General features: G+C 45.3%; 1 protein-coding gene across 1 annotated transcript; it reads left to right on the forward strand.

The window, feature by feature from the left end:
- The first annotated feature begins 49 nt into the window (after nucleotides 1-49).
- BCAP31 (B cell receptor associated protein 31) lies at nucleotides 50-27,981 on the forward strand. Its single transcript, XM_075260054.1, has 8 exons — nucleotides 50-148; nucleotides 5,325-5,440; nucleotides 7,195-7,295; nucleotides 9,199-9,343; nucleotides 12,578-12,713; nucleotides 14,326-14,446; nucleotides 17,248-17,348; nucleotides 26,491-27,981. Exons 2-8 carry the CDS (start codon nucleotides 5,349-5,351, stop codon nucleotides 26,527-26,529), a joined length of 735 nt encoding a protein of 244 aa, XP_075116155.1. The 5' UTR covers nucleotides 50-148; nucleotides 5,325-5,348; the 3' UTR covers nucleotides 26,530-27,981.

The raw sequence follows: 27,981 nt of genomic DNA on the forward strand, positions 1-27,981 counted from the left end.
TCTGCGTGCCAAGCCTCGTTGTGAGACTGCTGCGCTGTACTGCATACCGGAAACAGGAAGTGCAGGTGTCACTCGTCTAGTGAGTGGATTAGTAGAAGTTGGCTGGTGACAGCGGGGCAGTGACGCCGGAGCCTGCAACTTTCTCACGGTAACGCACATGTTATACTCCTATAACAGGACTACTAGGCCGTGGATTAACCCGTGAGCCCGCGGAGCCGCCGGTCTATAGACGTATCTGACAGCGTCCTATACAGTATAGTATCAGCCCTCTGTTTGTGGAATGGTTTTACTGATTCTTAAAGGGGAACTCCAGCTAAATCAGTGTCCTGCTTCATAGGGGGATCCGGCAGACTCAGTCATGTAGCAGTCCTAGCTGTCAGTGCAAGTGAATAAGCAAAAGGGGGTGCAGGGTATAATAATATGCAAGTTAGGCAGCAAGTGCCCAGAGGGCGGAGCCAGTTGTGACAAGTGCGCTGGCTGTTGCACACACCGGGGGGCGTAAAGCACATGCCCTGGATAGGACTATAATGGTGCATGTGCTGGATTTTAAGGTGATGTTTCAGCCAGGGAAAGTGGGTGAGGTTGGACATGGCTGCTAGGTGAGCCCGGGGGTAATTGCTGAGATTGACTCCGCCCTTGGGGCACTTGACACCTAATTTATATATAAAAAAGTAGGTTTTTCTCTGCAATGAAGGTGCTGTGATCTAAGATCCCAGAGGTATGTGTCCTCATGTATGTAAGTACCCCGCAAAATGTTAAGCATTCCTCGGTGCACATACATTAGCTGACAGACTCCCTTTAACCCTTAAGTACTATCATGGTTTCTAGCATAATGATATGTCTATGGTAGCGGTGTACGATAGACTCCATGCTAGTACTTAAGGGTTAAAGCAGACCTGTCCCCTCTCCTGACATGTCTATTTTAGTTCCCATGAGCTAATAATGCTGAAGCTAGAAATCTACATTGTGGTTTATCTGTTGTTCCTTCTGTGCACTAAAGAATACACAACTATGGGTTTCTGATCTAGTGCCGGCAGTACCAGGCTGGGTAGGGAAATGGTGACTCCCACCTGCAAAGAAAAAATTACAGAAGGAATGGCAGTGTTTGCTAAAGTGGACAAGTCATGAAAGGTGAAGGCAGAGATGCCGGGTCCTCTTTAACCCTTTGGAATGTAGCACCTACTATGCTGCGGGGTGTGGCACATACTGACAGGTGAAGTTGTGACATTTTGACAGTGTCTGCTTCCATAGTCTCGGGACTAATTCAGATGGCCATAGGAAAAACCTCAGCTGCGTTTTATCTCTGTTACAATTCATGGTGATTCAGGCCACGCCCCTTGTAAAGTGTGAGTATATGTTGGGCAAACCTTAAACCTTTTGGTCTAAAAATGTTTGAACCAGAACTACTTTTATTATACTTGGGGTGGGGGTGGTGTCTCTTTAGACTCCAGTGTATAATTTGGGAAGGTGAGCAAACTGTTACTCACCTCCCCAGGGCCCCTGTCACTGGTATTCGCCCTCTTCCAGCCTCCTGACAGGTAAAACCTTGCAAATATTGTAACAAAATATCTGGCTTATTGGGAGCTTATTGCATCACAACTCACTGTGATCCATGCACACAAGCCATGGTCAGTCTGATCGGCACATGGACAATGCTTCTTGGACGGAACACAGTCATGTGAATAAACTCTAAGCCACCCGTCATCATGAGGGAAGTTTAGTGGGTGCATCCACAACCAATAAGGATACTCAGGTCAGATATACCGCACATTGCCTGCCATGAATTTGCAGGCGGAAAACCGGGAGTGTTTGTAGTAGCAGCAACATTAATAAGATTTTACCAAATCTCACCCACTTATCAATGGCAGGTGACCCAAATCAAAGCATGTCAAGATGCTGCCGATCTGCACCATGGATTTCATCAGTTTCACTTAGCGGAGTGAACTCCATAGCCACACACAACAAATTAACCTCGATTTTTGCCACAGATTTTTTTGCAGAACTTTTTTGCAGAATTTACATCCCATGAGGAGACGCCCTAAAGAATCCGTCTGCGTGGCATGGGGACCATGTGTAGTTCAGGCAATACATGTCTAATGTACGGCCATCTTTACTGACAATGCAGCCTTCAGTGACTGTAATCTCCACCCATATACAAGGGGCAGAGCGGCCTTATCAGATCTCTGTACCAGAGTCCATGCTGCTCTTTATCACTATATAGGACTGATTCATCTAAAGCGCAAGTTGCTATCAGGACAGAATCGCTTTATCTGTTCAGGCTTGTTTTACAATCCGCTGGGGCTGCACCCATCCTACAATTACAGAATCATCCAGAGCAGGTGTAACATGTTTTCAATTGGAATTTTTCCTTTGTCTAGATATTACGGATATCTACTTGTTATGGCGCCTCCTGCTGTTATTTTTTTAGTTCTTTCTCAGAACATCCACCTAATGTGTCCGGTGCTGGGAAGAAGAAGCTGCTTCTAGTTCTGATTGCTATAATAGTAATAGTGCCCAAGTACAAGGGGATTCAGGTGGAGGGACTGAGCGTGTGCGACCACAAGCCCTGGACACAGCAGGCGGACACCTAAAAGGGAATCAATGGGGCAGGAGGGGGGTGCCATAAAAGTATGTAACAGAAATGTCTAAATGTAGGAAGATGTTTTGAGACGGGCCCTATGAGGTCTGGAGACATACACATGAGATATCCTAGGGGGTATTCTTATAATACTGACCATGTCAGCAGATAGGGGGCACAGGAGCGGAGATGGTTGTACCCACATGACCTCTATTAACGTGAGGGGACAGAAGACCATGCCTGTCATCTTTTATTCAGGGGCCATCCCAAGTACTAATCATATTGACTATAGTGGTGATCTCCATACTGGGCCGCCAGGGCATGCTGTGAGCTGTGGTTTGGTAACAGTTGAATATACAGTGTGTCCTCCTAAGGTTACAGCCGGTAGGGTTTGGAGCCCTTTGTTATGCCATGTCTCCATTACATGTGATGTAATGGTCTCCGCTGGTTATCAGATCCCTGCACAATGCACTTCAGACCTTGTGTAAGCCGGAGCTGATCATTTGCCTCTCATGTCCGGTATGTGTGTAGGTGTGTGAGTAAATCTACACAGACAGGTGTGTGATAACAGAAGTTGCACAATGTGAAAAGTAGAGATACCCTAAATGTAAGCGATCATTTATAGTAATGGCAGCGGCATCATGAGCCTTTGTCTGCGAAACAAGAATCCTGTTCATTGTGCAGTTCCTCTCTTATTCCTCTTGGAAATGTATGAATACATAGACAACTGGGTGCTACAATTCCTCTTGTAAATGGGGTGTATTACTACACACAGATACTGTCCTGTTAGCCCTGACCTGACAGACGCACTCTATTGACAAAGGGAATAGTAATGGCTAAGCTGTTCATATATTTTCAGGAGGGAGAATAGAGGAACGGTACAATTCAAAATGATTGAATCGTCATATTACAGTGAATATACATATTTAGTAAACCAGACATGTCAGGAGAGGCGATGGGTCTTCTTCATGGGAAATCGGAAGCAGATAAAGATAAGCTACTGGTCCTGTTTCCTTTCCTTAAAGGGGTTGTGTGGTTTGTGCTAGCAACACAGAGGAGTCACATGAGTGTCTGATCGTCGGGTCCACCATTGATCAGGGGACCACTAGTTCCCCTAAAGCCTTCTTTTTGAGTGGAGCGCTAATGTGGTTGTGTGACCTGCATCCTGTTATGGGGCACCAGGACTGTAGAAGTGAATGGAGGACTTTAGGAGGACTTTTGTTCGCTAGGGCTGTGGATAGGGGATAAGTGTCCATAATGGCACAACCCCTTTAAGTAACACGATTAAATAAAAAGGCACAAAGAAAATGAGGGAGGAGGGAGATGTAGCTGCAATGTCTCTGCCTCAGCCTGTGTGAACCCACTGCTGATGGTGGGTGGGAATCTGGTTGGACAGTGGTTATGATAAGAAATGACAACGCACTCAGCACAATTAAAGGGGTTGTCTAGGACTCTGATAATGAGCCCTACTTCCTCTTTTCAGGCTAGTGAAATCTTGTCTATTAGCCACATGGACATGATGCAGCTTAGTCCCATTCAGATAAAGGTACTGAGCTGCAATATCCATCACTACTACTATGCAATGTATGACGCTGTGAAGAGGATGTAGTGATGAGTATCATACTCCTGGACAACCCCTTTAAAAATAGAAACTGTGCAGGTAGACACAACACTTCCAGCTCTACTACATCTGCTAGACATGGACAGCTGTCAGGATGGCGTGTCCTATTACCTAGGGAGAGTCCCGTATTCCTCAGACTTCACTGTAAATGTGACAGCAGCTGCACTGGCGGCATGCCACTCTCGGGTGGGGTGTGGCGCTTCTACGGTATGTGACAGATTGCAGCACAATAGTCTGTATAAAGGTCAGACATTTCCACATTGTCGGGTTGTTCTAGGTTACTTCCATCCAGAGGATATCACAGATGTAGAACTTGCTAGTGGGAACTTTGTACAGTAATGTCCTCCCTATAGACGCCATTGTGAGTCGTCAATCTGTATACAATACTCGGCCATTGTAGAGCTGATATTTGGTGCAATACATGACCCATCTCGACACAGGCAGAAGACCCCCGTACATTGCTTCATGCTGCCGCGCCATTTGTTTCAGTGGGTTGAATAAAATATGACAAACAAGGTGGTAGTTTTGTTTTTTTTCCCAAGAAACTGCACCATTGTCCATAGGTTGTGTCTAGTATTGCAGCTCTGTATCATTCAGTACAGTCCACGCATAATGCTCAAGTCACACAGTGGACCCCATTATCGTGATATCAGAAACCCCAATAAGTCAATGTGTAAATGTGGACCTGGACTAATGTGGGACCTTGTGATCTTTGTAGACCCTGATTAGGAATCCATACTGTGTGACACATAGAGATATATAGGCTTTCCTACATCTGATTGGCTCACATGGCTGAGGTGCGCGCTATTTGTACAAAATCCCGATTAGCACATAAGGGGGCGCTTCTTAGTTGTATTATGTAGTCGCGAAATTCTCTTTTTTCTGTTGAGCTAGTTTGTTAATGTTTAGCTCTTATTATCTATAGTATGTGTCCTCCCTGCAGGTGCTGTAATACTATGAACCACCAGCAGGGGAGGAGAGCAGGGATCTGATTTGCAAAACAAATTCTCTCCTCATTCTTGTACCTCCCTGCTTTGTATGTGGCTGCAGTAAGGTGTAGTCTGATATAGCCTGTTGTGTTTTATCCTGACGCTCCCTGAACTTCTTGTCTTGTCTCCTCTCTAGGTTATCGGGTGCAGCAGGTGAACCATGAGTCTCCAGTGGACTGCGGTTGCGGCCTTCCTGTATGCGGAGGTCTTCTTAGTCTTACTCCTGTGCATTCCTTTTATATCACCCACAAGGTATCAGAACTACTAACTACAGCTATCTATGTAGCCTCTCTAATCCATCTCCTAACAACTCTGCTTTCCTGGCTTTCTCTTTTTTTCTTTTTTTCTTTTTCTTAGTTCATCCCTTTCACTTTCTCCCTTTCACTTTCTCTTTTTCTCCCTTGCTCACTCCCTCCCTCCTTCTTTCTTCCTTTATTCCGTCCTTCCTGGTCAGACTTCCCTCATGGTTTAGTACACACCCATAATATTGACCAGTAGGCTCCATATACAAGTTTTTGCTGTATACTTGACCCCATAGAGTTAATCTGGCATTGTGTAAAACTGATCCACGTGCGGGTAGTTGTGCCCTCTGGCTCGATCTGCTCTGTGTTTGTGACTTTCTTTACAGACGTTCGAGGATCTGCTTGGCAGCCATGTGCTGGGATTACAATAGTCTGTTATTCAAGCAAAACTATTGACATTGTAATTGTGGAGTCTCACACTGATGTTATTCCAGCAGCTCACTGTCCTATATTTACATAGGAAGAAAACCCGAGGTGTCTGACACAGGGCACACATTACCTGCAAACCGAGCTCTGATACATCTCCTCTTCTACTAGATGTAATATATCTGCAATGGTTACGTTCACATCTCTAGTGTCATTATATTAGAAGTGCAGAGATGTCATTACTTTGCATTTTGGTGCCAGCAGATGTGCCAGGTAATAACCTCAAAACAGATAGGAGCTAGAAATGCAGGATAATAGTGAGAAGACACTGTCCTGGCCTTATGTCAGTAGGTTTGTCTTCCCTGACCTGCGAACTGTGCTCTATAGAGGACAAAAGAGCAGGGTAAGCTTAACTGTGGTGATACCAAGCGATCAATGCACTGAATGTCCTTTCGCACTGCTCTGTATGATGGCTCTGGTGCTCAAGCCGTCACTCAGAAGCGAGAGGAGGGTACGCTGCAGAGAGCCTGGGGGGCACTGCACTTGGGTTTGTCCCCTAGCCATGACATGTAGAGGTAACTCAGTTTTCGCAGTCATGCAAGCTTCCAGGTCATCACCCCTGGTATGTTTACACTGTTCTCCCCCCACCATGATGATTGTAAGTTCAGTATTGATCCGTGACGCTGTGCCCATAATGTCTCTTCATGCACCTCAACCTTTCTGTACAGCGACCTCTCCATGATTCAGGATACTCCAAGCAATTGGGATTATTGCAGGATTAACATGTGACTCCTGATCACAAATCCCTCCAAGCATGCTCAGCCTGGTCCAAATCACATGGAGCTCAAATCAGCTGATTCCTCTTCTGAAATACTCTGTGCTGCTGGAAAGATTTTGTCTTGTGTTTAGGAGAGGAATATTTAGTTACGTGACTTTAACCACGATGCAACAATAAATATGGAAGTGGTGGTGTTTTAGCTGTGGTGGGCAGGTGGATGGAGCCGGCCAGACCACTCCTGGAGCCGAGGGAGGTCCATCTGCTGGATCCACAACAGAGATCACCTACTTGTAACCACATCATTCACCTGTGTCCTTAGTAACACGTTTACTGGCACATGTCCCTGCCTGTTCCTGCTCCTTTCGTTTTCACATGCCATGACCTTGTCTTCTGCGCTCATCTTGCCCCTTTCACTCCAGCGTCCAGGTAGACATTGTGGAAATAACCCTTGGGTATAACTATTTGTGTAGGTGCTAGTGATGGTCAGAACCCTCAGTGGCAAGATATATGACAATGATGGATAGACAGTAAAATATTACATATAACATCTCTCTTTGTAGGTGGCAGAAGATCTTCAAGTCTCGCCTGGTGCAGTTAGCAGTGGCTTATGGGAACACTTTCTTTGTGGTCCTTATAGTGATCCTATTACTCCTGCTGTTAGGTAAGTACGCCATTGCTGGTATTTTCGTGGCACACGTGTTTGCCTTCTTTTGTTTCCTTTTAAAAAAGGGAGTAGTGAGTGTCTAGGTAGGAATAATGCTTTGTAGGAGTCTCCCCATAAAGAACTGTGTCCAGATATGACATCATATTTTTACTTGGTCCCTGAACTCTATATAATAGGGGGTTGTCTTCATGACTTGGCAGACTACATGCTTAAAGGGGTATTGCCATGAACATAATCATATCTATATTTGTAGATAATTAAAAGTTAAAGGGGTTGTCCCATCACAAGGATCCTATCTACAATGTTTGTTAATGTGAATGTAAGACTTTTCCTAAATACACTGCTTCAGCAAAACTGCTTAGTTTGTCCAATGTCTTACTTTATTCATTTTTTTTGGACACATCCCTTGACTTATCTGGTCATAAGTCAAGTGATGTATCAGCCTGCTCTCAGGGGGGAAGGAGGAGGGGCTAAGTGCACGGGAGCCAGCCTGGAGGTGGGGGGGTAGTTTACCCTTTGGGGGGAAGGGGCCGCCATGCAGGGCAGAAGCATAGCGATGTTGCTGGCGTCTGTGCCGGCGTCTACACTCCCCGGCATCCGCCTCTCTATTACAGTGGATGCCGGGTCTGTATTCACATATGCAAAGCCAAGCGGCGAGATGGCGCTGGCCCTGCGTGCACGCTCATAGATGGTGAGACCAGTCTAGCCTTCACAATGCGAATACAGACCTGGCATCCGCTGTAATAGAGAGAGGCGGATGCCGGGTCTGTATTCGCATTGTGAAGGCTAGACTGGTCTATGAGCGTGCACGCAGGGCCAGCAGCATCTCGCCGCTTGGCTTTGCATATGTAACCCCGCCCACCAATGACGCAACAAAGCTGGAAGAAAGAAGAATTTACAGCAACGAAGACTGGTGAGTATGCGACGTGGGAATACCCCTTTAAACTTTTTTACAAATATAAATAGTTAAGAATTCTGCAGAGCTTTAAAGATTTCCTCTAACTTTCTTAGTGGTGACAGTCTTTTATCTTGATCAGTTGCCAATGGATACGACCACGAATGCAGAAACTTTCTATGGTCTGGGACTTGTCAGGAACCCAGCCATGATTTTCTTATTGTAACTGCGTTATCAGGCAGGGACACTGTGTATGAGAAGATATCCCGGCCACAATAAGGACATCATGGCTGATTTTCTTACCTTAGAAAGTTCCTGCATTCATGGTCGTATCCACCGGCAACCGATGAAGACAACAGACTGTGACCACAAGATATTTAGAGAAAATCTTTAAAACTCTGAAAAATATTTAATTTTATGTGCAAAAATGTTTAACTTTTAATTATTTACAAATTTAAAAAATAGTTATGTACATGGGAATACCCCTTTAAGTGTCAGTATTTCTATGAATGTCCATATGTATATGATCATATCAGGTGTAGGCAACACAGAGGGGGAGGGGCAGAAAGAAGTGACTAGTAGAGATGAGCGAGTACTGTTGGGATCAGCCGATCCGAACAGCACGCTCGCATAGAAATGAATGGACGTAGCTGGCACGCGGGGGGTTAAGCGGCTGGCCGCCGTCAAAGCGGAAGTACCAGGTGCATCCATTCATTTCTATGGAGTGTGCTGTTCAGACCGGCTGATCCCAACAGTACTCGCTCATCTCTAGTGACTAGTATAGTCATCACACCACCACAACTTCCCATATATCTAGGATCTGGAGGCAATGACTTGGCTTATGGTGACACCAATGTGACCCTTTCCTCCAGCAAATGACTGTGCCCAGTCTCTACACCATAGTACTAGCATTGATAGGGGTTTAGTGAGGGCTCACGTAATATAACAGTCTGTAACCTTCACATATAGTCACTGTGAATTTCTTTCTTATTCTTTCTCCTACAGATGCATTCCGGGAGATCCAGAAGTATGGAGTCGGGGAGCAGGTGGACCTAAAGAACAACCCCATAGCTGTCGAGCATATTCACATGAAGCTGTTCAGAGCGCAGCGTAATCTGTACATTGCCGGCTTCTCCCTGCTCTTGTCTTTGTGAGTATAGAAAGTGTCCATTGTGGTTATCGTAGTGCACCAGAAGTGATCTTCACCTGCAGTGTCTGAAGGCTCACATACATGGTGACAGCCATGTGTGGGGTTGTTACAGTGCACAGTATGTCCTCCGTCTCCTCTCATTTGTGTAGGATTAGAGCTTGCCACAGACCAGCGAAAGGAAACTGATAAATTGTAGTCATCCCCCCCCCCCGACCAACAGAAGAGCTTTGTTTTATACTAGACCCTGGTTAATCTTGAGGTGGCCACAAGGTGGCAGCAGCTACCCTCCTAATATGTGATCTTGGGATTCTTAGAAATGCTGGCACATACTGACCGCTTCCCCGTAATAGTCTCCTAGTGTTTCATAGGAGATCATCCAGAGTACAGCAGATACTATAGGCCACTTATTATATGATCTTGTTGACTTCAGCTTTATCTTTGTTGTGTAAGACTCTAGTGATGGCATACTGGTCCTTAAAGGGGTATTTTAGAATGAAGAACCGTTGACGGAGATATACCGATCCCCTCTAGTTAGTGAGACTACACAGCTTTAAATTGTGCCAGATTTATCACAGTGACTGATGCTGGATGATAAAGCTGGCGGATCTTTACACTGTCAAGTCTAATGTTACATCACCTATTAGTCGACTTAGTTTATGCCAAACCAATGTAACACCGTCAAAATAATAAGCCACACCCACTTATCATGTCCTCCAGGTTTTAGCACAAATTGCCCCAGAATTCTGCCAGGTTTCCGTTATCTGCTCCATCGTAACTAGTGGTTAATGGCAAGAGAATGAGCCTTCTATGTCTGTAGTATACAGAGGCTATCATGTCCATGCACTCATGTGATATAATGACATTATCACAATCTCCATGGCCATTAACATTGTACAAGTATCTGTGCCACATGCATGTGCCACATGGTCCCTCATATTCGACCAAGTGAGTGGGCACTGCCACTTATCCCGTAGCTATGCCCTCACTATACAGTCACTGTCCAATGTAGGGTTTACAATCGATATCCCTTATCAGTATGTTTTTGGAGTATGGTAGGAAACCAGCGTATACACAGGGAGAACATACAAACTCCATGTGGATCGTGTTCTTGGTTTTATATACAGTATGTTATATAGTTTGTATGGTGGTTCAGTGTTTGGCTATCATATGTGGCCAGACTGTGCCATGTACCCGTTCTGTGACTCAGTGACCAACTGTATGAGCAGTTATAGGATTGACTGGGGTAAAATGACTGGGATTTGTCTTGTTGCTTTTAAGATAAAGGATGTCCTGTCACCTCTGATCTGTCTAATAAATACTTATATTCCCCACCATAATTTTGGAGTTTCTTTCCTTAGAACTCTGAATTGTGCCATTCCTCTGTTATTCCTCCTGGAAATATGACTAAATTGGGTTACTATGTATCCTGGCCATTAGTTACGCACCCTACACAGTCTAAACAGTTCCATCTATGTAGGGATACACTCAACTGACAAGAGTATAGTTTTCAATCATCCAGACATTTCCAGGAGGAATAACAGAGGGACACCACAACATAAGATGGTCTGGAATTGTTATATTATGAGGAACACAACTATTTACTAAGGCAGACCTGTCCAGAGAGGTGGCAGGGCGCCTTTAAGATGTTTGTTCCTCTACAGAGGGGCGATTGTTCCTTTTTAGATTTTTGATACACATCATAATATTATTAGTTGTAGTTTTTGCTCATTGACTTTTCATAGAAGTTCAGTGTTTCAGCCTCGGGGGCCGTGTTCGAGGTTCTGATTGGGGCACATACGTAGTTCAATGTGATGTTTTTCCCCTCACACACAGAGCACTTTTTGTTTTTGGCCTCCCGGGAACAGATTTGACTTCATCCCGAGCTGAGTACATCCAGTCTCTCCCTCTGCATAGTCTCTGTTTTTTTTCCTCTTGGCGTACATAACAGGGGGTCACAGTTGTGTGTGCTGGCGCAGGAGCATGTTATGTGCTCTAGTTTACTAATAATGTTCTCGGGAAAGACGCCGCTCGCTGTCCAGGAACGCCGTGCTCCGACAACATGAGTGTTTATTGCTAACTACAACTGTCAGCCTAGTAAATAAACAGACTCGTTCCGCCAAATTGGTGTCATACTTAGGCTGCTCATTCCTCGCCCACAAGCGCTTGTCTGTGGGCTCCCCCTCCCCCTGGCTTCTTGCACTTATTGGCTGTAATAGATTTGTCCTAATATACACTTGCTGGCAAAAATACTGCACCAAGGAGGAGGTGTTGGAACGGACTGAGGAGTGACGGTAATATCACAGCCAAAGGAGAAGGTTCTTGAAGAAACTGTACAATTGGGTGGAGCCTTTAGGACTCCTGTTGGCACCGCTGGCCTTGATACAAGATGATATAGTTAGACATAGAGGTATATAGGTTGTGTATTGTATCTTGCCCACAGATGTTACAGGCAGTGATTGATCAGCCTCAGAGCCCATGGCATGAGACAATGGACTGATTCGCTCCATTCATCTGGGCAATGGGGCCGGAAAATGAAGAGGAATCTGAGGTGGAAGTCTATCTCAGTTCCTTTTCATTTTCTGCCATCTGAACAGTCCCAAATAGTTTAAGCCAACAGCCAGCAGAGGGCATTATTGGCCCGTCTTTGTCTTAACAGGAGCCCGTGCTTGGTCCTTGGTTCACTTCTCTTCATGTAAAGCAGGGGTAGGAAACGTACGGCTCTCCAGCTGTTGCAAAACTACAACTCCCAGCATGAACACTTGCTCTGCTGTTCTTAGAACTCCCATGGAAGTGAATGGAGCATGATGGGGGTTGCTGGAGAGCCAAAGGTTCCCTACCCCTGATGTAAAGTGTCAGTAACAGCCACACACCTTCAATTAACTTAAGGCTATAACTCTCCTCCCATACACATTTGGTTTGCCCCAAGTTCCCCTATCTCTGATATGCCACCACTTTATGATCAGGGGGAACATGACCTCTCGGACCCCTACCTATCCAGAGAATAAAGGATCAGTGTTGCTAGTGCAGCCTCTTCTATGTGCTTCAGCATCATTCATAAAAGTGGCATATCCTAGTGTCATACCACCGCTTTATGACATGGGCATACGTCTTTAACCCCTTGCAGGGCCACCACAGGTGAAATTAAGCATTACCCGGTTTCCATTGAAATGACTCTGTAGTTATACTATATGCAGACCTCCCCTAAACCTATATGTATATCTTTCCTCCCCACAGTCTGCTGAGGCGTCTGGTCACCCTGATCTCCAAACAAGCCACACTCCTTGCATCCAATGAGGCGTTCAAGAAACAAGCCGAGAGTGCAAGTGATGCCGCCAAGAAGTACATGGAGGAGAACGACAAGCTTAAAAAGGTATCAGATACTGGCCTGTATATGGGTCATGGAACAAGGGTTGCCATAAGATTGTGTTTTTTGCAAGTCCAGTACTGTCTCCAGTGCTGTGCCTCTCCCTGTATGGCAGTGTGTGGCTGCACAGACATGTAGTGCACTAGTTTACACTGACATCTAGTGTATGTTCTTCAAGGCCTAGCTGTCTGCTGAGACTTTACTAGGCAGTATTATTATTGAAAACAGATCAATTGGGCATGTTAAATCCCCCGATACCTACCATTACTGTGATAATGTATCTATAAACATTGATGTCATCTGAACCCACCAACCATCCAAAGTGCATACGTCTAGTGTTGTATCAGAGCGACGCAGATCAATAGGTGTTCAGAGCGTTGGACATATTGATCTGGATGCAATAGGATAAAGGTAGGCCATCAATGTTAAAAGGGGTCATCCGGTTTCTAGCATTAAAGGCCTATGCCTAGGCCTTATATTAGATCTGTGGGGGTCCCGATTGTGTTGCTCACACGTCTTACAGTCAGCAGCATGGCTCACGGTATGTAAATAATACTTTGATCCACACTATCTTGGTACCGTGATCTGCGGGGGTCCTGGGTGTAAAACCCCTTTAACTCCCAGAAAATCCTTTTAAATTAACTTCCTAAAATGAGATGCATTTTGGTACCATCACGCTTTAGTCTGGTCATCTTACAGTGCTATGGCGATTGGTGCAAACATTCCCATTGTGTGTTTGTGTGCGTGTCCTAGTGCACTTTGGCTTAAACGTCTTAGTTTCCAGTCATAATATGTACAGTGGACTATGTACCTGGTATTGACTGTACACAGTGAGGTGATGGCATTATTAATGTTGTTAGGCTTTTCACCAGATATGGACAAATCTGTCATCTGAAGAATGGAATGTAAGGCAGACGCCAACTGATGCATAGATCATACATGCTGAATACAGGCTGCTGTGCACAGGCTCATTGGGAGAATACAGGCTACTGTGCACGGGGTCATTGGAAGAATACAGGCTACTGTGCACGGGGTCATTGGAAGAATACAGGCTACTGTGCACGGGGTCATTGGAAGAATACAGGCTACTGTGCACGGGGTCATTGGAAGAATACAGGCTACTGTGCACAGGGTCATTGGAAGAATATACTGTAGACTGCTATGTCCAGGGCCCCTGGCTTTATATCGGCTGCTGTGCACAGGGCCCTTGGCAGTATATAAGCTACAGGACCATTAGGAGTATGTAGCCTGCTATTCTGGGGGTCCTGGGGAGTTATAAGATACTGTGCACAGGGCTCTTTGGAGTATGTAGGGTGCTATTCATGGAGCCCTTGGGAGTATATTGTGCTGTGCACTGGGCCATTGGGATTATATGGACTGATGTGTGCTGGGCTCCTGGAGGTATATGAGCTGCTGTGCACAGGCCCATTGGGAGAAAGGTTAAATGGGTCGCGTATTCTGCTGATGGTTTCTGCTTGGTTCCAGGATTCTGAGCTCCTTTTAGCTCTGTACATGACTTTCCAAAACACACTTCAGCTGCTCCAAGCTTCATATGAACACTAGAAGGGATTTTTCTCCTTTTCCAGATATAAACTTAACCGTGATTCTGTTTTTCCAGCAACTAAAAGCCTCAGGGATTGAGGTTGCGGACGTATCGGAAAGTAACGCCGAGGAAGAGAACAAGAAACTCAGTGCAGAAGTCAAGAAACTGAAAGAAGAGTTGGAGTCCACCAGAAAGTGTAAGTGATGTCCCAGCCCTGCCAGGCAATATCATGTCATCTATTAACAGTCCTCATCCTAGGGCTCACCAATATGTAACTTATAATGGCCCCTGCCCATGTCTTGCCATAATCATATTTGTCTGCTAGACAAGAGCAATTGCTGCAATTGAATAATCTGCCCCCTTGGACCCGCCGGGGGAGGTTGTGATGTCCCCGCTGGTTATTATCTCAAGAAATGCCGACGTGACAAGATCCAAACGGTTCTTGTTTTGTGAAGTCAGTTTCCATAGTAAGACTTTAGTTATGCAGTTATATAGCAGCCGTGTGACCGCACTGGCTAATGGGGTGTTCTGGTTCAGATATACCCAGGGTATTACAGTGGAATGAACTGCAATGGAGATACCCCTGGTACAGGAGCAATGACTGCAATGGAGATACCCCTGGTCATATCATCAAAAACCTAATTGAGAAAAGGAATTTTCCATATCAACCTGTCTTTTTTAACCATTTTATGAATGAAAATTGATTTGAGAATGGATTTACTTCCGTTTCGGGGTATTGTCAGAGTCTGGGGTTGCTAGGTGGGGTGGCATAGCCACACAAGTCCAGTTTCTTTAGTCCAAAACAAAAGTAGAGTTTATGTTCACTCACAAAAGGTAGTGCAGCAACAAAAGGAAACAATACAAAAATAAATCCCTGCCCGGCTAGGCTCTAACTAAACACAGAATAGGTTACCTCACCTAGAATAACAGAAATCAAAAGCCAGTAGAATCATTCAGGACATACTGTAGCTCCAAAAAGCTAGGGGGGGGGGGGGGGGGGGTGGAATGACAGGTCCCACTACCAACCTACCTGCTATTCCTTTTTTGAAATAACCCTCAGCAGACAATAGTTACCTGCTGAGAAATGTTCTTTCTGGAGTTTTCTCATCTCACCCACCTGAGTAGTCTGGGTGAGATGTACACCCCCTCCATTACCTGACCAGCCATCGGCTTACAGTATTTATACCCATCACTCCCAATCTGATTCTTGCCAGTCCCCCACCAGTCTCTGTTTGTCCTGCTGTGGTAATGAACATGTGACCACTGAAGTGGGCCACTGCTGCGGCTAGTGAGTGGCTGTAACAGTCGCATGTCTCTCCAGCAAGACTACTGGGTTACTGGGAGGTGCAGCTTGGATATGCTATGTAAACCATTACGTCGCCAGTCTCTCAAGTATCCAACCTATACCATCAAATGCAGGCAAAATGAGTACTTTTTGTGAAGAAGAGATCATTGTGCTCTAGGAAGTTCTCTTCAGTTTCAGGACAGTGCAGACAGCAGCTTAATCTTATCTTCCTCCAGTAAATATGGTGGTTATGGGCATAGCAGACTTTGTGGATATAAAGGGGTTGTCCCATTATAGATACTTATCCCCTAGCTACAGGATAGAGGATAAGTTTGACATCGCTGGAGTTCCAAGCGCCCCGGTCGCCCCAGTGATTAGAAAATGAGGGTTGAAAGTCGGGGGTGAGGAGGGGATGCGCACCCAACACACTCAACTGTGACTCCTACATAAATGGCCGACGGCCATGGTCAGTCAGCAGTAACGCTGTAAAGTCAGAAGCCAGTCATTGGTTCCATTGAAGGTAAATACGGGACAAACTACACCTCTAATTCATTATATAATATTACTAAATTGTGTACACAGCCCTGCTGAAAGTCCTCTACCCCCTCATGCCTCCTCCGTGTGAATGAAGGGTCAGTACGCTTGTGTGTCCGTCACTTCATTCACTGCTATGGGGCTGTATGGACTGCAAGTATCTGTTAACTTCTAGTGACCATATGCCTTGGCTACCAGCTTTGAGGTCAGAAATACATCTTATGCATCTGACCACCTGACCATGTGACCTTTCAAACCTTATGACTTGACCAACACCCACTGTCACCTTGTCACCTTCAGCGTGACACTTCGATATTTCTGTCTGCATCGTATTGCAAAACAGATACAATCTTGTGTACAGATATACTCCCTGACCTGCCTGTAATGTGAGTTATAGGTTCTCCTCCATTCCTGGAGCACATTACAGGGGTATATGCCTCCAAGTACACACATGACCATAGTATGTATAATAGGAGATATAGTGATCAAGGAGACAGTGTTTACTGGAATTTCTCTTAAAGAATACTAGTCAGCTTCTCCGCAGACTGAAATGGCTGATAACAGGGGACAATAGATGGACCAACATATTCAGCAGCGTAGTACACATAGCACACAGATTGTCTCAGATTGTGTACATCTAGTCCATATCATGCCCTATTGCTAATAGTGCCATTTGTGTTATAGTAGGAGGGTTCTCTCTCTCCATGTGCCCTGTTAGGGTTCATGAATGTCCTAGGGGATGGTTTATAAATGCCCTGTGTGAAGTCAGTGTGAAGAGCTGCCTCATAGCTGTGTGTCTCACACTGGTGGACCTGGCAAATCCGGATGGTACATCAGTATACACTTATTTAATAGACCACCATGTAATACTGAACTTCTCCACTAGTGGCCGCTGCAGGGGAAAGCCTGACTGGCCTCATCTTCCCTGCCAGCTGATTGCAGAGGGTTTCATAAGCCAGACCTACAGTGATCAGCGGATCACCAGGCAAAGCTGATTTTAAAGGGGGTTTCCAGACTTACATTTAAAGGGGTTTTGAACAGACAGGGCATTTTGGGACAGTCTATAAGGACCTGTGAGTGGCTTAGTGTCCCAAATGGACTTGACAGGTTCCCTTAAACTAGCTGTGCATATAAGACAACTTCTTTTCTAATCTTGTGTTTTGTTTCTTTCCCTGAAGCCCTCCAGAAATCTGAGAACGAGGTGATCGCCATCAAGAAGCAGAGCGAAGGTTTGACTAAGGAGTACGACCGGCTGCTGAATGAACACTCCAAGCTGCAGGTGAGAACTTGGTCCTTATTCACATGCGGCTTATTTGTAGCAGACTTTTCTGCATTTGGAAAATCCTTTACATTCTTCTGAATTGGGTAACTTTTGCAGCGTGCGCAGATATGAGACAGTTTCAGAAATTTCTGCAACCAATTTGCCGTGTGTGAATATACACTTAGGACATCATCACTGGTTACAGCTGTCTGGGACATTGATTTCTGACTTCCTAACTAGATGTATCTTGTCCATACCTCTCACTTTCCTTAAAGTGCAGACAGACATGAGCACAGTGACTCACAAGGTATAGGCCTGATTTGGATATTGTCTTAAAAATCATGTAAAAGTTGTCAGATGGCGCACGCCAGGAGTTCCACCGCCTGCAACTTTGACATTGTATTAGCTTTTATATTTGTACGTATCTTGGATAACAAAGCCCTTATTCACAGCTATGGCTGGAGGTGTCGGCCGTGCTCTCATTGGCCTTCCTCGTGAGACAAATGGCTAAATTAACCTTGTTTCATTGACTGCCGACAAATTCCGACAGTGACATCTAAGAGTGATAGAGTAAATATGGCTGCACAAATAGGCCGGCCTGTGCTGCAAACGAAATCTGAACTCTTCAGTATTGAGATGATCTTTTGATCCACGCTCCATGTAAAGAGGATCTGTCACCAGGTTTATATTGGCCCTTCCTAAGGGCAATGCAAACTAGTGACAGACACCCTGAATATAGCCCAGGGTCACTTTACTGGTTTTCATCACAAGTGCCGAGTCCTCCCAGTGCTGTGTGCATGCTCTGGAGTCCTCAATAGCTTTGGACTGCCGAATCATCTGCCCATCTGTATGATGTGGAATGTGAGTTTCTTATCCTCTGCTCTGAATGGAGTGGTGCTTTGGGCAGCATGGGGGTGTCGGAGATCTTTAATTCGGTTATATCCGCCACTCCCATTAGAAAGAATGAAGTGGTGCGTGTGCTGCCCGACCACCGCTCCATTTAAAGTGGTGGATAAAATCCCCTATTCTCTTGATCAGAGAGGGCCCAAGCTTTTAGACAACCACTTATCTGCATGTTATCCCATAATTTGCCAAGATGGCATAACCCCTTTAAATCCCAAGCAGGTAAGTGCACCTTTGCATAGGGAATACAGTGAAGGTGTATAGAGGAAGGGGAAAGTTGCATCGGAAGATTTGCAGGGTTTATTTTCATGAGGTTCCATCTTTGAAGTTATTGGTTGTCGACACCTCCCCTGCAAAAACCTGTTGCTCGGACGTCTGTGATGGGTTGTTCTTTGGGCAGTGACAATTTAATTTTCCATATGTATGTTCATTGACCGCAAGAACTCTCTGTACTGGTAAGTAGAGGACTCTTCTATAGTTGCGGACCCTTTGTTCCCCCAGAATGCAATCCTATGACATATTCAAGAGCGTGTTAATAGGTAGCACCTCTGGGGGGGCCTTGCACCCTCTACATAGCTGCCATGAAGGTGTTGTGGTCTCCTGGTGGCAGGTTTGGGGACTTTCATATAGGTGCTCTAATTGGGGTTTCTGGTTACCATACGTGTGTATGGGGGTCGATCAGACTCGCTAGATGATGACTTTGTAAGATTATTACAGTTTGTTTCCTTATAGCATGTAGTAGACAGGACTCTGTGGCGGTGCTTGTGTCAGAGCTATTACCCCCCTAAGCTATATTTACACTAAACATTGGTTGCTACACTCCATTGATGTGGATAAGTACTTGTGTGCCATCACCAATCTGTGCGGGGGGAAGGAGTTGTGTAGGATTAAATAAATATAGCAGCTCTGGTTCAGGCACAGTGCCCCTTGTGTCTATGGGCTGTGTCTGTTATTGCAGCCCAGTTTGTTCAACAGGAGAGATTCTGTTCTGGAAGAAGGTAGCCATGTTTCCCTAACGTCCCTTTACATCCTTATCATGGGTCCAACTGTTATCACCCAGAGTGATTCCTTATTTTCCTGCATTGAAAATACATAATGACATATTGTAGTCTCACTTCTTGTTCAGAGGTATTCTGGGAGATTTATATCTTTAGGTCTGCTACCGCCATATACTCCCTGATGCACCCAGCATGGCCACCACATGGCACTGCTGCTTAATTAATAATAATCCTGCCTGGTACTCCAGCTCGGCTTCATTGAAATGAATGGGAGTAGCTGCAGTGCCACTCAAGACTGAAGGTCTTTATGATGGATTTCTTTAGCACTCAGGTGATGTGGGTGCCAGTGAATAGAGGATGCAGTGCAGATACAGTGCCCGAAGCACAGCACTATACACTATGTATGATATAGATATGATCCAAGGACAGTGTGTGCTGGTGTAAGGTCTCCATCAGCTGTCATGGCAGCATTGCTATGTACTTTATGTAGACGTCACCAAGGGCTCCTTTTTGACAAATCCTTTCTTTTTAAACCCGCACTACACTTGGCTGTGTTTGGTATTGCTGCTCAGTCCAATTTAAAAGGACATTCCCATCTTATACAATGCTGATTTATTTCTGGGATAATCAATCCCTCTATGATCCATGGGGTCGACTGCTGGGACCCTCCAATCCTGAGAATGAAGAGGCTGCAACTCTGACTCTGAGCAGTGGCCCCTACACTGTCTCTCCTACACTGCAGTCACCCAGCTGTCCTGTTCACTAGAACTGTCTCTCCTTGTTTAGCAGATGACCAAGATGGAACTGTGTACAGAATACGGCGAAGGAGCCCCAGCTCTAAGTCAGTGTGGTGGCCCCTGTATTCTCGGATAAGTGTGCAGGTCCCACAGATCACTCACCTACTGGTCATACAGTGATGTATACACAGGGTTACGAAGCCTTTGGCACTCCAGATGTTGTGAAACTACAATTCCCAGCGTATATACTTGTTCTGCTGTTCTTGAATCTGCCATTGATATGAATGGAGCATGCTGGGAGTTGTAGTTTCACAGCACCCACGCTTTGTACCCACGCTCTTCTAAAGTTTCTGGCATATTTAGAAGTAATTTTACAATTATTATCCTAAACTCTTTAGTATTTTGTAGGACGCGGATTGAGCGAAGCCTCACACGGTTTACCTGCGGCGTACGTGCAGCTCAGCCTGTCACGTTGACATTTTTCAAAGTCACGAGTTAAGCGGCGTTTAATCGCGTCTAAAGTCAAGCTAGCTGCGAGTAATAAAGATAAGTTGTCGGCTGTCGGGAGGAGGCACCCCGGGGACACTCCTCTTACACACAGCGTGATAGGGAGCAGCTATTTACAACCTGCCTGCCGCTGTGAACGTGGAGGGATAGGAATGTGTGACTTCTGCTAAGGGAGTGGAGTCGCGAGAATATCCTGCCTCAAAACACTGTGTAGTACGAGACTAAAGAACATCGCAACCTACTGCCAAATAGTTGTCTGTGAATAAGAAAGCTGGGTGAGGCCAGATACCCCCAGCCATGTTGGTTGCATTGCAGCTCTATCTATTGCTACTAGAAACAGCGCCACTCTGGGCCATAGGCTGTGTATGGGATTGCAGCTTGGCCCCAAATCCTCAGATTTTTTTTCTAGACTTCCTTTTATCATTTCTGCTCATCACTTTTCCCCTACATTGTGCACGCATGTCACTTCTAATCTGAGGAGAGCCAATAGAAGGAATAGTGTCTGGCAGTTAGAGTGCCCCCTACTGGGTTCTAATGTGAGGTACTAATGTTTGTCTATCCTTTTACTGATCTCTTATTAAAGAGGTTATACGTCGATGACCTGTCCTCTGAATAGGCCATAACATTTAGATCATTGGGGGTTCAGCTCTCAGGACCCCGTTTGTCAGCTGTGCTGCTTTTTTTTTTTTTTTCCATTTACCTTTGGGGTTGAGCGCTGGTTTGCTAACGCGCTTTTTTTTTTATAGATGTTTTGAGTATCGTAGCATTGTCCCATTCAACGGAATGGAAAGTGGGTGCCCTCAACACACGTGATTGGTGGGGTGCCAGGAGTCAGACCCTCACTGATCTAAAATTGATCTATCTCAGGGATACACACTCAGTTATAATGTTTAGGATGGCCCTTGGTATGACGTTTCCATAGTTCTACAGCACTTAAATGGATTTTCTTGGAGTTACCTCCGGATCACTTATTAACATCAGATTGTCAGGGCTCTGTCTCCCAGCACCCCCACTGATCAGCTGTTCAAAGCGACAGCAGTTTTCAAGCGATGTTGCTTCCACTTCCCTGGCCATATGTTGTCACATTCTTCGGTCACACGGTCTGTCTGTAGATCAGAGCTGTAATACCAAGTAGAGCCACTATAGAATATATGGCACTGTGCATAGTAAGCAGGGAAAAGTATGCAGCACTTGTCCAAACGCTGCAGCCTCTTGAAACAGCCGATCACTGTCGGACCCCAACAGTTCTGGATCATTGGCATTTAATAGGGGTTGCCTATGAATTAGACAATTTAGGGGCAGACAAGGGGCAAGTGTAAAATAAAAAAAGCCTACTCCTATATCCCTGGTTCTGTTTTCAGCAGTGAATAAAGTCAGTGGTTCCTTTCCAGCAACCGCCAAGGCCACTGATTGGTTTCAGCCGTCATGTGAGTGGCGACGAACCCTAGGACATGAGGGAAAGGGGTCCACACAGTGAATAGTGTTTTACACTCATCCCAACCGCCCCTGAGTATTCTGTAATTCATGGACAACCCTTTTAAGATGGCCACCTTAAGTACCTGCCAGCTGCTTTGCACCAAACCTGTCACCCGTACACATGTATATGTATGGCATGGAAGGAGAGGAGATGAGCTGTAGCCAGACACCTCTGATTCTGCCTTATTCTCTATGAGAACAAAGAATTGGACATCTTAAAATCCAGCAGGACTGATCCATACACATTCGGTGTTCAGTCACTGTCCTTCAAATGTCCATGCTCACCCTTGAGGTCAGAGCTAATGATGTCATGATGACAGTCTCCTTAGGAGGAAGGGCACCATATATTTAAACATGGGGTATAGTGGATATTCGTATGTGACCCTTCAAGTGGGTTTACTAGTGAAATTTCCCTTCTTGGCAACCTAAATCTTTCTGCAGCGGCTGATCCGACCTGTGCAGGGTGTAAGGGTCATTTGGGCCATAACCCAATACTATACTGTTTTGGCTTCTAGTTATGTATAGCAATGCGATCCCAAAGTACAGAATGACCCATTCTGGCAAATATGAGCAAGTACCCATCTACGTATGCTTTCTGCAAGCTTGTGCGTGTACCGCAGGTCAGAGATAACCTCATGGACAGGCAGTTCTTCATTGTAGAAGGTGAAGGTTTCCCTACTGAATGTATTTGTGCGAGGCGTCCATTCACATCATGAAAAGGGTTGTCAATGAATCGACTTCATACAAAAGACTTCATTATGACATTCCAGATCCTACAAAAATTCTTGTAATTCTTGTATCAGCTACAGCTATTCCCAGTGTGTATAGGCTGAGCAGCTGAATGTAGGATGGGCTTCAGTGTGATTGACAGGTATGATGGGAAGGTTATGGCTCTTAACCCCTTGCCTCAGAAGCAGAGCAGGCGCCATAACTGCTGGGTCTCCATTGTATCATTCACCGGCAGTAATAGTCGCAGTCCACACTGATCATAGGCATGAACACTTAGATTTGTCCCTGATGTTTAGCTTTCCCCCCCTTCAGTGCCCCCCACCGCCATGGTTTAATGTTCAGTTTGTTGGACGGCACCTGCACGGCGAGATGGCGAGTGCTATCCTACCTCTATTACAGTGTATAGTACTTTAGCTATTGTACCTGTGCAGTATCAAGGGGTTAAATAAAGTGATTCCTCCTGAGCCACCCTTCTGTTGACCTGATGGATCACTCCCTTCATCCTATGAGAGTACATGCCAGGAATTTCAGAGAAATTTTTTTTTAAAACCAATCTATTTCTCTGAGTGTTTGGTGGAGGGTCGGCCCCTCCAATATTTACTCCTCCACACCTCCTCTTCTAAAATAGTGCAAGCCCAGATACTAAATTCCTCCTGGATCACATGTATTGCATTACCAGCTGATATAAATAGGCTGTCATGGTGGTTCCATGTAATCTCCCAAACCCCATATGTGGTAATGGTAGCCGGCGCTGAGGAAGGCCATTAACCCCTTAAGCCCTGAGGGGGCTCGTGATATATTGCTACTACCTCTGGACGTTGCACAATACGAATCTACCCATACTAATAATGTAGATGGACTGGGACGTATAGTGCTGGTCTGTAGAGTAAGTGAGATCCATTATTTGGAAGTGGACAAGATTTAATACATTGCAGACAATGAGCTTGTGTAGTACACGGCACACAGGACCTCTTGGGGGTGCCACAGGGGTCCGTTGCTCTGTAGAGAGCTGCAGCATAAAAAGAGGTCAATAATAGCAATTTTGCAAATGGGTTCAGTTACAAACACGCCTGCGTTCTGTATAGTGTGTAGTCTGATCCTGCAGTCACGTGTTACTTGTTTCCTTCTGTCCTTCCCTTCTTGCTATCCAATACATAATAGCTAATTGGCGAATAGAAGAGACTGGCCCGTATCTGCATACTAGCTGTATACACAGATCAGTAGGATATCTATGGGTAAGAGCATTCAAAAATTGCGTCATACTCGGAGGGGTTAAATATTGGTGATCTATCCTTGGGATAGGTCAATTAATACCTGGTGGGGGTCTGATACCGGGAACCCCCACAGATCATCTGCCAGAGTGAGCTCCACTTCGAGAACAATATATAATGTAATATATGTAATATCAAGCACAGCCACTACACAATGTACATTGTGCTTGGTATTCAGTGAAGAGTCCGTATCACTCACTCAAATGCTGGGTTATACTTCATGCAGCTGATCTGGAGGGTACTGGGTGTCGGACTGCCACTGATATAAAGATAGCTCATGAGTATTAGTCTGGGGAAAAAAACACTTTAACCCCTTAGTGACCAAAATAACGGTTTTGTTTTGTTTTTTTAATATACAATGGTCACTGAGTCCTAATCTTTAGCCTTGAGTCCTAACTTTTTAGGATACTTTAGTATGTGTTACCTGGGAGCCCCCGCTACCATAAGTGGATCTATGGACGGCTGACTCCTGCTGTAATGGCAGGAACTGCAGGAACCTCCGATCCCGGCTGTCTAATAACTTAGGTGGACATGCCCTTTAAGCTGTATTGGTAGTAGACTAGTGATATATAATATTTTGATTCATATATCATGTTATTATATCAGAGATCACCTTCTGTACTGTACTGCTGTGGAACTACAACTCCCAGCATGTCCCATTCACTTCTATAGTAAAGCAAATAAGTATGGTGGGAGTTGTAGGGCTGAGCTGGAGTGGGGAAGGTTGCCTACCCTGATATATATTCTAGGTTATGGGAAATGGTTGGGATCCTCTCCTGACACCGCACACTTGTATCTGTAGCCTCTTGTCCTCAGCAGACTCCTGGGCAGGGGCGGATGACTTTGGGGACGTTTCCTCGCTGCAGCATAGTGACACTTTGCCATCTACACTGTAGTTTTGCCACTTTAAGCTGAGTGTACAGAGCGCTGCGCTCTCCCCACAGACCCAGAGTCAGATCCTTTCATACGCCTCACATCTCCCTCATTAAAATTTCATGGAATATTTAATACTGTACGCCTCCAAATTGTCCGCATCCGCCTCTTCTGTTGTGTCCGAGTTAACCAAGCATGCGGATATAATAATAATGGGATCGCCTTGCTGATTTTCCTATTATGGAGAAAGTCGGCAGTGGAAAAGCCTCCTGTGTTTGTGTAGGGGGCCGGATACTCGGGCCTACAGTAATGACATCTATATACATTTGGCAACTTGTTTAATGGGACTTGGATATGATTGACTTATCCTATGTGTGATCAATGGGGTCCGACACACATGAGACCCCCGATGATCATGTGTTTGAAGGGGTCTTGGTGCTCATGAGTGCTGCAGTCTCTAATATCGTGTACATTGGCCACATGCCTTCAGTGAGTTGTCCTGACTTGTCAGACCTCCTCTATGGTTCACATATCCGACCTGAGGTGCCACAGAAATCTGGATCCATTTGACCAGGCCATACTCAGTGAAATTTAGCTCTTTTGCCCCCCCCCCCCCCCTCTTCCCCCTGAGTCTTGCTTCTAAGTTTCCTTAGACTGTAATGGCGCTCACCTGGTTACTGTTATAACCCATATGTGTGAGGCAGTGGCGAGTTGTGTGTGTTTGGTCTTCTCCACCCCCTTCTCTTTAAATCAGGAAAGTATGGAAGCTTTTATATTTTATTGTTTCTAGGACAGGCGCCTGCCAGAACAGACCAGATTTTACTGTACAAACCCAGATCTAGACCTGACAGACATACAATAGTAGGGCAGAGAAAAAAAACTGATTTAATAGAGATGACCGAGTACTATTCGAAACTCCCATTTCAAATAGCACGCACCCATAAAAATCAATGGACACAGCCGGCACGCAGGGGGTTAAGCGGCTGGCCGCTGGCAAAGTCTGCGTGCCGGCCGCTTCCATTCATTCCTATGGGTGCGTGCTATTCGAAACGGCCGTTTCGAATAGTACTCGCTCATCTTTACTAATAAATACATAAATGAAAGGATAATAAGGAAATCAATATGGAAGTAAATGAGAGAAAATTACATAACTAAAAAAAAAGCTGTGTATGTATATATAATTTTTATTTTTTTAATATTTGTACACATTTGTTTGCACTCCGTGTCGGTCAGAGTGATTCCTGGCCTCTTTTTTTTTTTTTTTCTTTTTTTGTCCTGTCTTCTGTTTTTCCTGGCTCACTCCATTCTCTATATACTCTCCGCACCCCTGTATGAGTAGACTCCTCATGGTTGTCTCCAGCTGCTCTGGTAGTCTAGGTAGTCTATCTCTGTGCCTGTCCTTGCGTTGAGGTCTTCGCATATTGGTAATCTGCCTTTGGGTTGGAATTGGGCAGCCTCCCTTTGTAGGACCTCGTAGGTGTCGGGGTCATGGTAGGGGGACCCTGGTGGGGGCATATATACTGCACAGAGATAGATGTCCTGCTGGCCGCTGAGGATGGAGCTGCTTATTTTTAACTATATGTGATTGGTTCCACGTTTGGGAGCTTTTACGTGTTCTTTGTTCTACGTGTTCACTCTCATTGCTTCTCCATTTGTTTTCCCACAGGCACTTCAAGATGGACCAAAAGATAAAAAGGAGGAGTGAGGACTGCCCCGATGCCAGAAGCTCGCCCCACCAGCTGTCCCACCATTTCCACGAGTGCTGGCTCAGTCAGAATAACCTTGTCACTACTTGCTGACACTTTGCTTGTGTTATCCTTCGAGGGTTCTCTGATATTGCTGCTATTTGTTTTGCGCCAGCCGTCATTGTTTTACCTTCCAGTGTAATCTGAGATATTGGGGCTGTTCTACATAGGTGCACTGCATGATCTGTGGAGGAGCCGCTGCTTACTCTCACATCTATACATCCACATGTAGAGCTATGGAAGTCCCATAATGGAAAGTAAATGCCAAGGTCTCAGCACCCGCAGATGCACATAGCAGCAATCTCTGTCCTCTGAACCCTTTAAAGGAACAGTCCAATCAAAATGAACACACGGTTATGCTTACTGCAGGGCCTGGGTGGGCGGAACATAACACAGACATTCAGAAATACCGGAGAGAGAAGCCATGTCACGCTCCGCCCTCTCACATTCTGTGTTCGTTTTGCTGCAGTGTTCTTTTAAAGGGGTTTTGCCATTACACACATATAATAGAGGATACGTGTCAGATCGCTGGATGTCCAACAATCAGGAAAATGGGGAGCCAGTAGTCCCCCTGCATCCTCCATGTGAATGAAGCGCCAATGAGCATGTGTGATCAAAGTTCCATTCACTTCTATGGGGCTGCCGGAGATTGTGGTCCTGGAAGTCCCACAGAAGTGAATGGAGCGCCGGTCGTACCTGAGCACTGGTGGCTTATTGTCATAGAGGTAGTAGGGAGATTTTCAGGTTTTTGCTGTCGAACCTCCAGCAATCTGACACTTATCCCCTATCCTGTCTGTAATGCCAAAATCCCCTGGGTCAGGGCACATGGGCAGTGCTGGCCTGTATATCATCTGTATTTCAGTATCATGGTTGTCTATGCCTCACTATGGGACCGCTATGGACCATATCTTCTGACTGCAGCTGCCCGTGTGCTGTGATCCCAATTCTGAGAGCTTTGTGTTTTCTACAAGCCTTTCTGTAATGTGGCTGTGCTATACACGTCTCTTATAGCATCAGGGTCCGACAACATATAGGCAGCCTTGTCGCCTGGCATATCTTCTATTTCAGCAGCTGACATTGTGTTAGTAATGCATCAGTCATGCCCTGGACAACCCAAAGCAATGGTGCTTGGCAATGTCTGTTCTGTCACCCTGTTCTTGTTCTTTTTATGCTACAGGAGTGGGAAGGGTTAACCCATGGTGGCCATTTTGGATTTTTCTCCCCTTTTTCTAATTGCCCAGCCACAGCATTGTTCATACCGCCCTCTGCTTCATACGTTTACAATGAAACCTATAGGTATTATGCGTCTGTTTTCTTTCTCTATGACCCCTGCTTTTCGTGAATGATTTACGTTATCAGAAGCCCTGTGTTGGACTGTTATATGTAATAAAGTGATATAATTCAATTTCCAA

This window comes from Leptodactylus fuscus, chromosome 11 (genome assembly GCF_031893055.1).
Source record: "Leptodactylus fuscus isolate aLepFus1 chromosome 11, aLepFus1.hap2, whole genome shotgun sequence".
Lineage (NCBI taxonomy): Eukaryota > Metazoa > Chordata > Amphibia > Anura > Leptodactylidae > Leptodactylus > Leptodactylus fuscus.

What these genes read in the sequence shown, in the direction of transcription:
- BCAP31 (XM_075260054.1), top strand. Translation starts at nt 5,349, where the DNA reads ATGAGTCTCCAGTGGACTGCGGTTGCGGCCTTCCTGTATGCGGAGGTC. An exon ending in AGAACGACAAGCTTAAAAAG is followed by an intron (nt 12,714 to 14,325) that starts GTATCAGATACT and finishes CTGTTTTTCCAG; the next exon opens with CAACTAAAAGCCTCAGGGAT. An exon ending in GTTGGAGTCCACCAGAAAGT is followed by an intron (nt 14,447 to 17,247) that starts GTAAGTGATGTC and finishes CTTTCCCTGAAG; the next exon opens with CCCTCCAGAAATCTGAGAAC.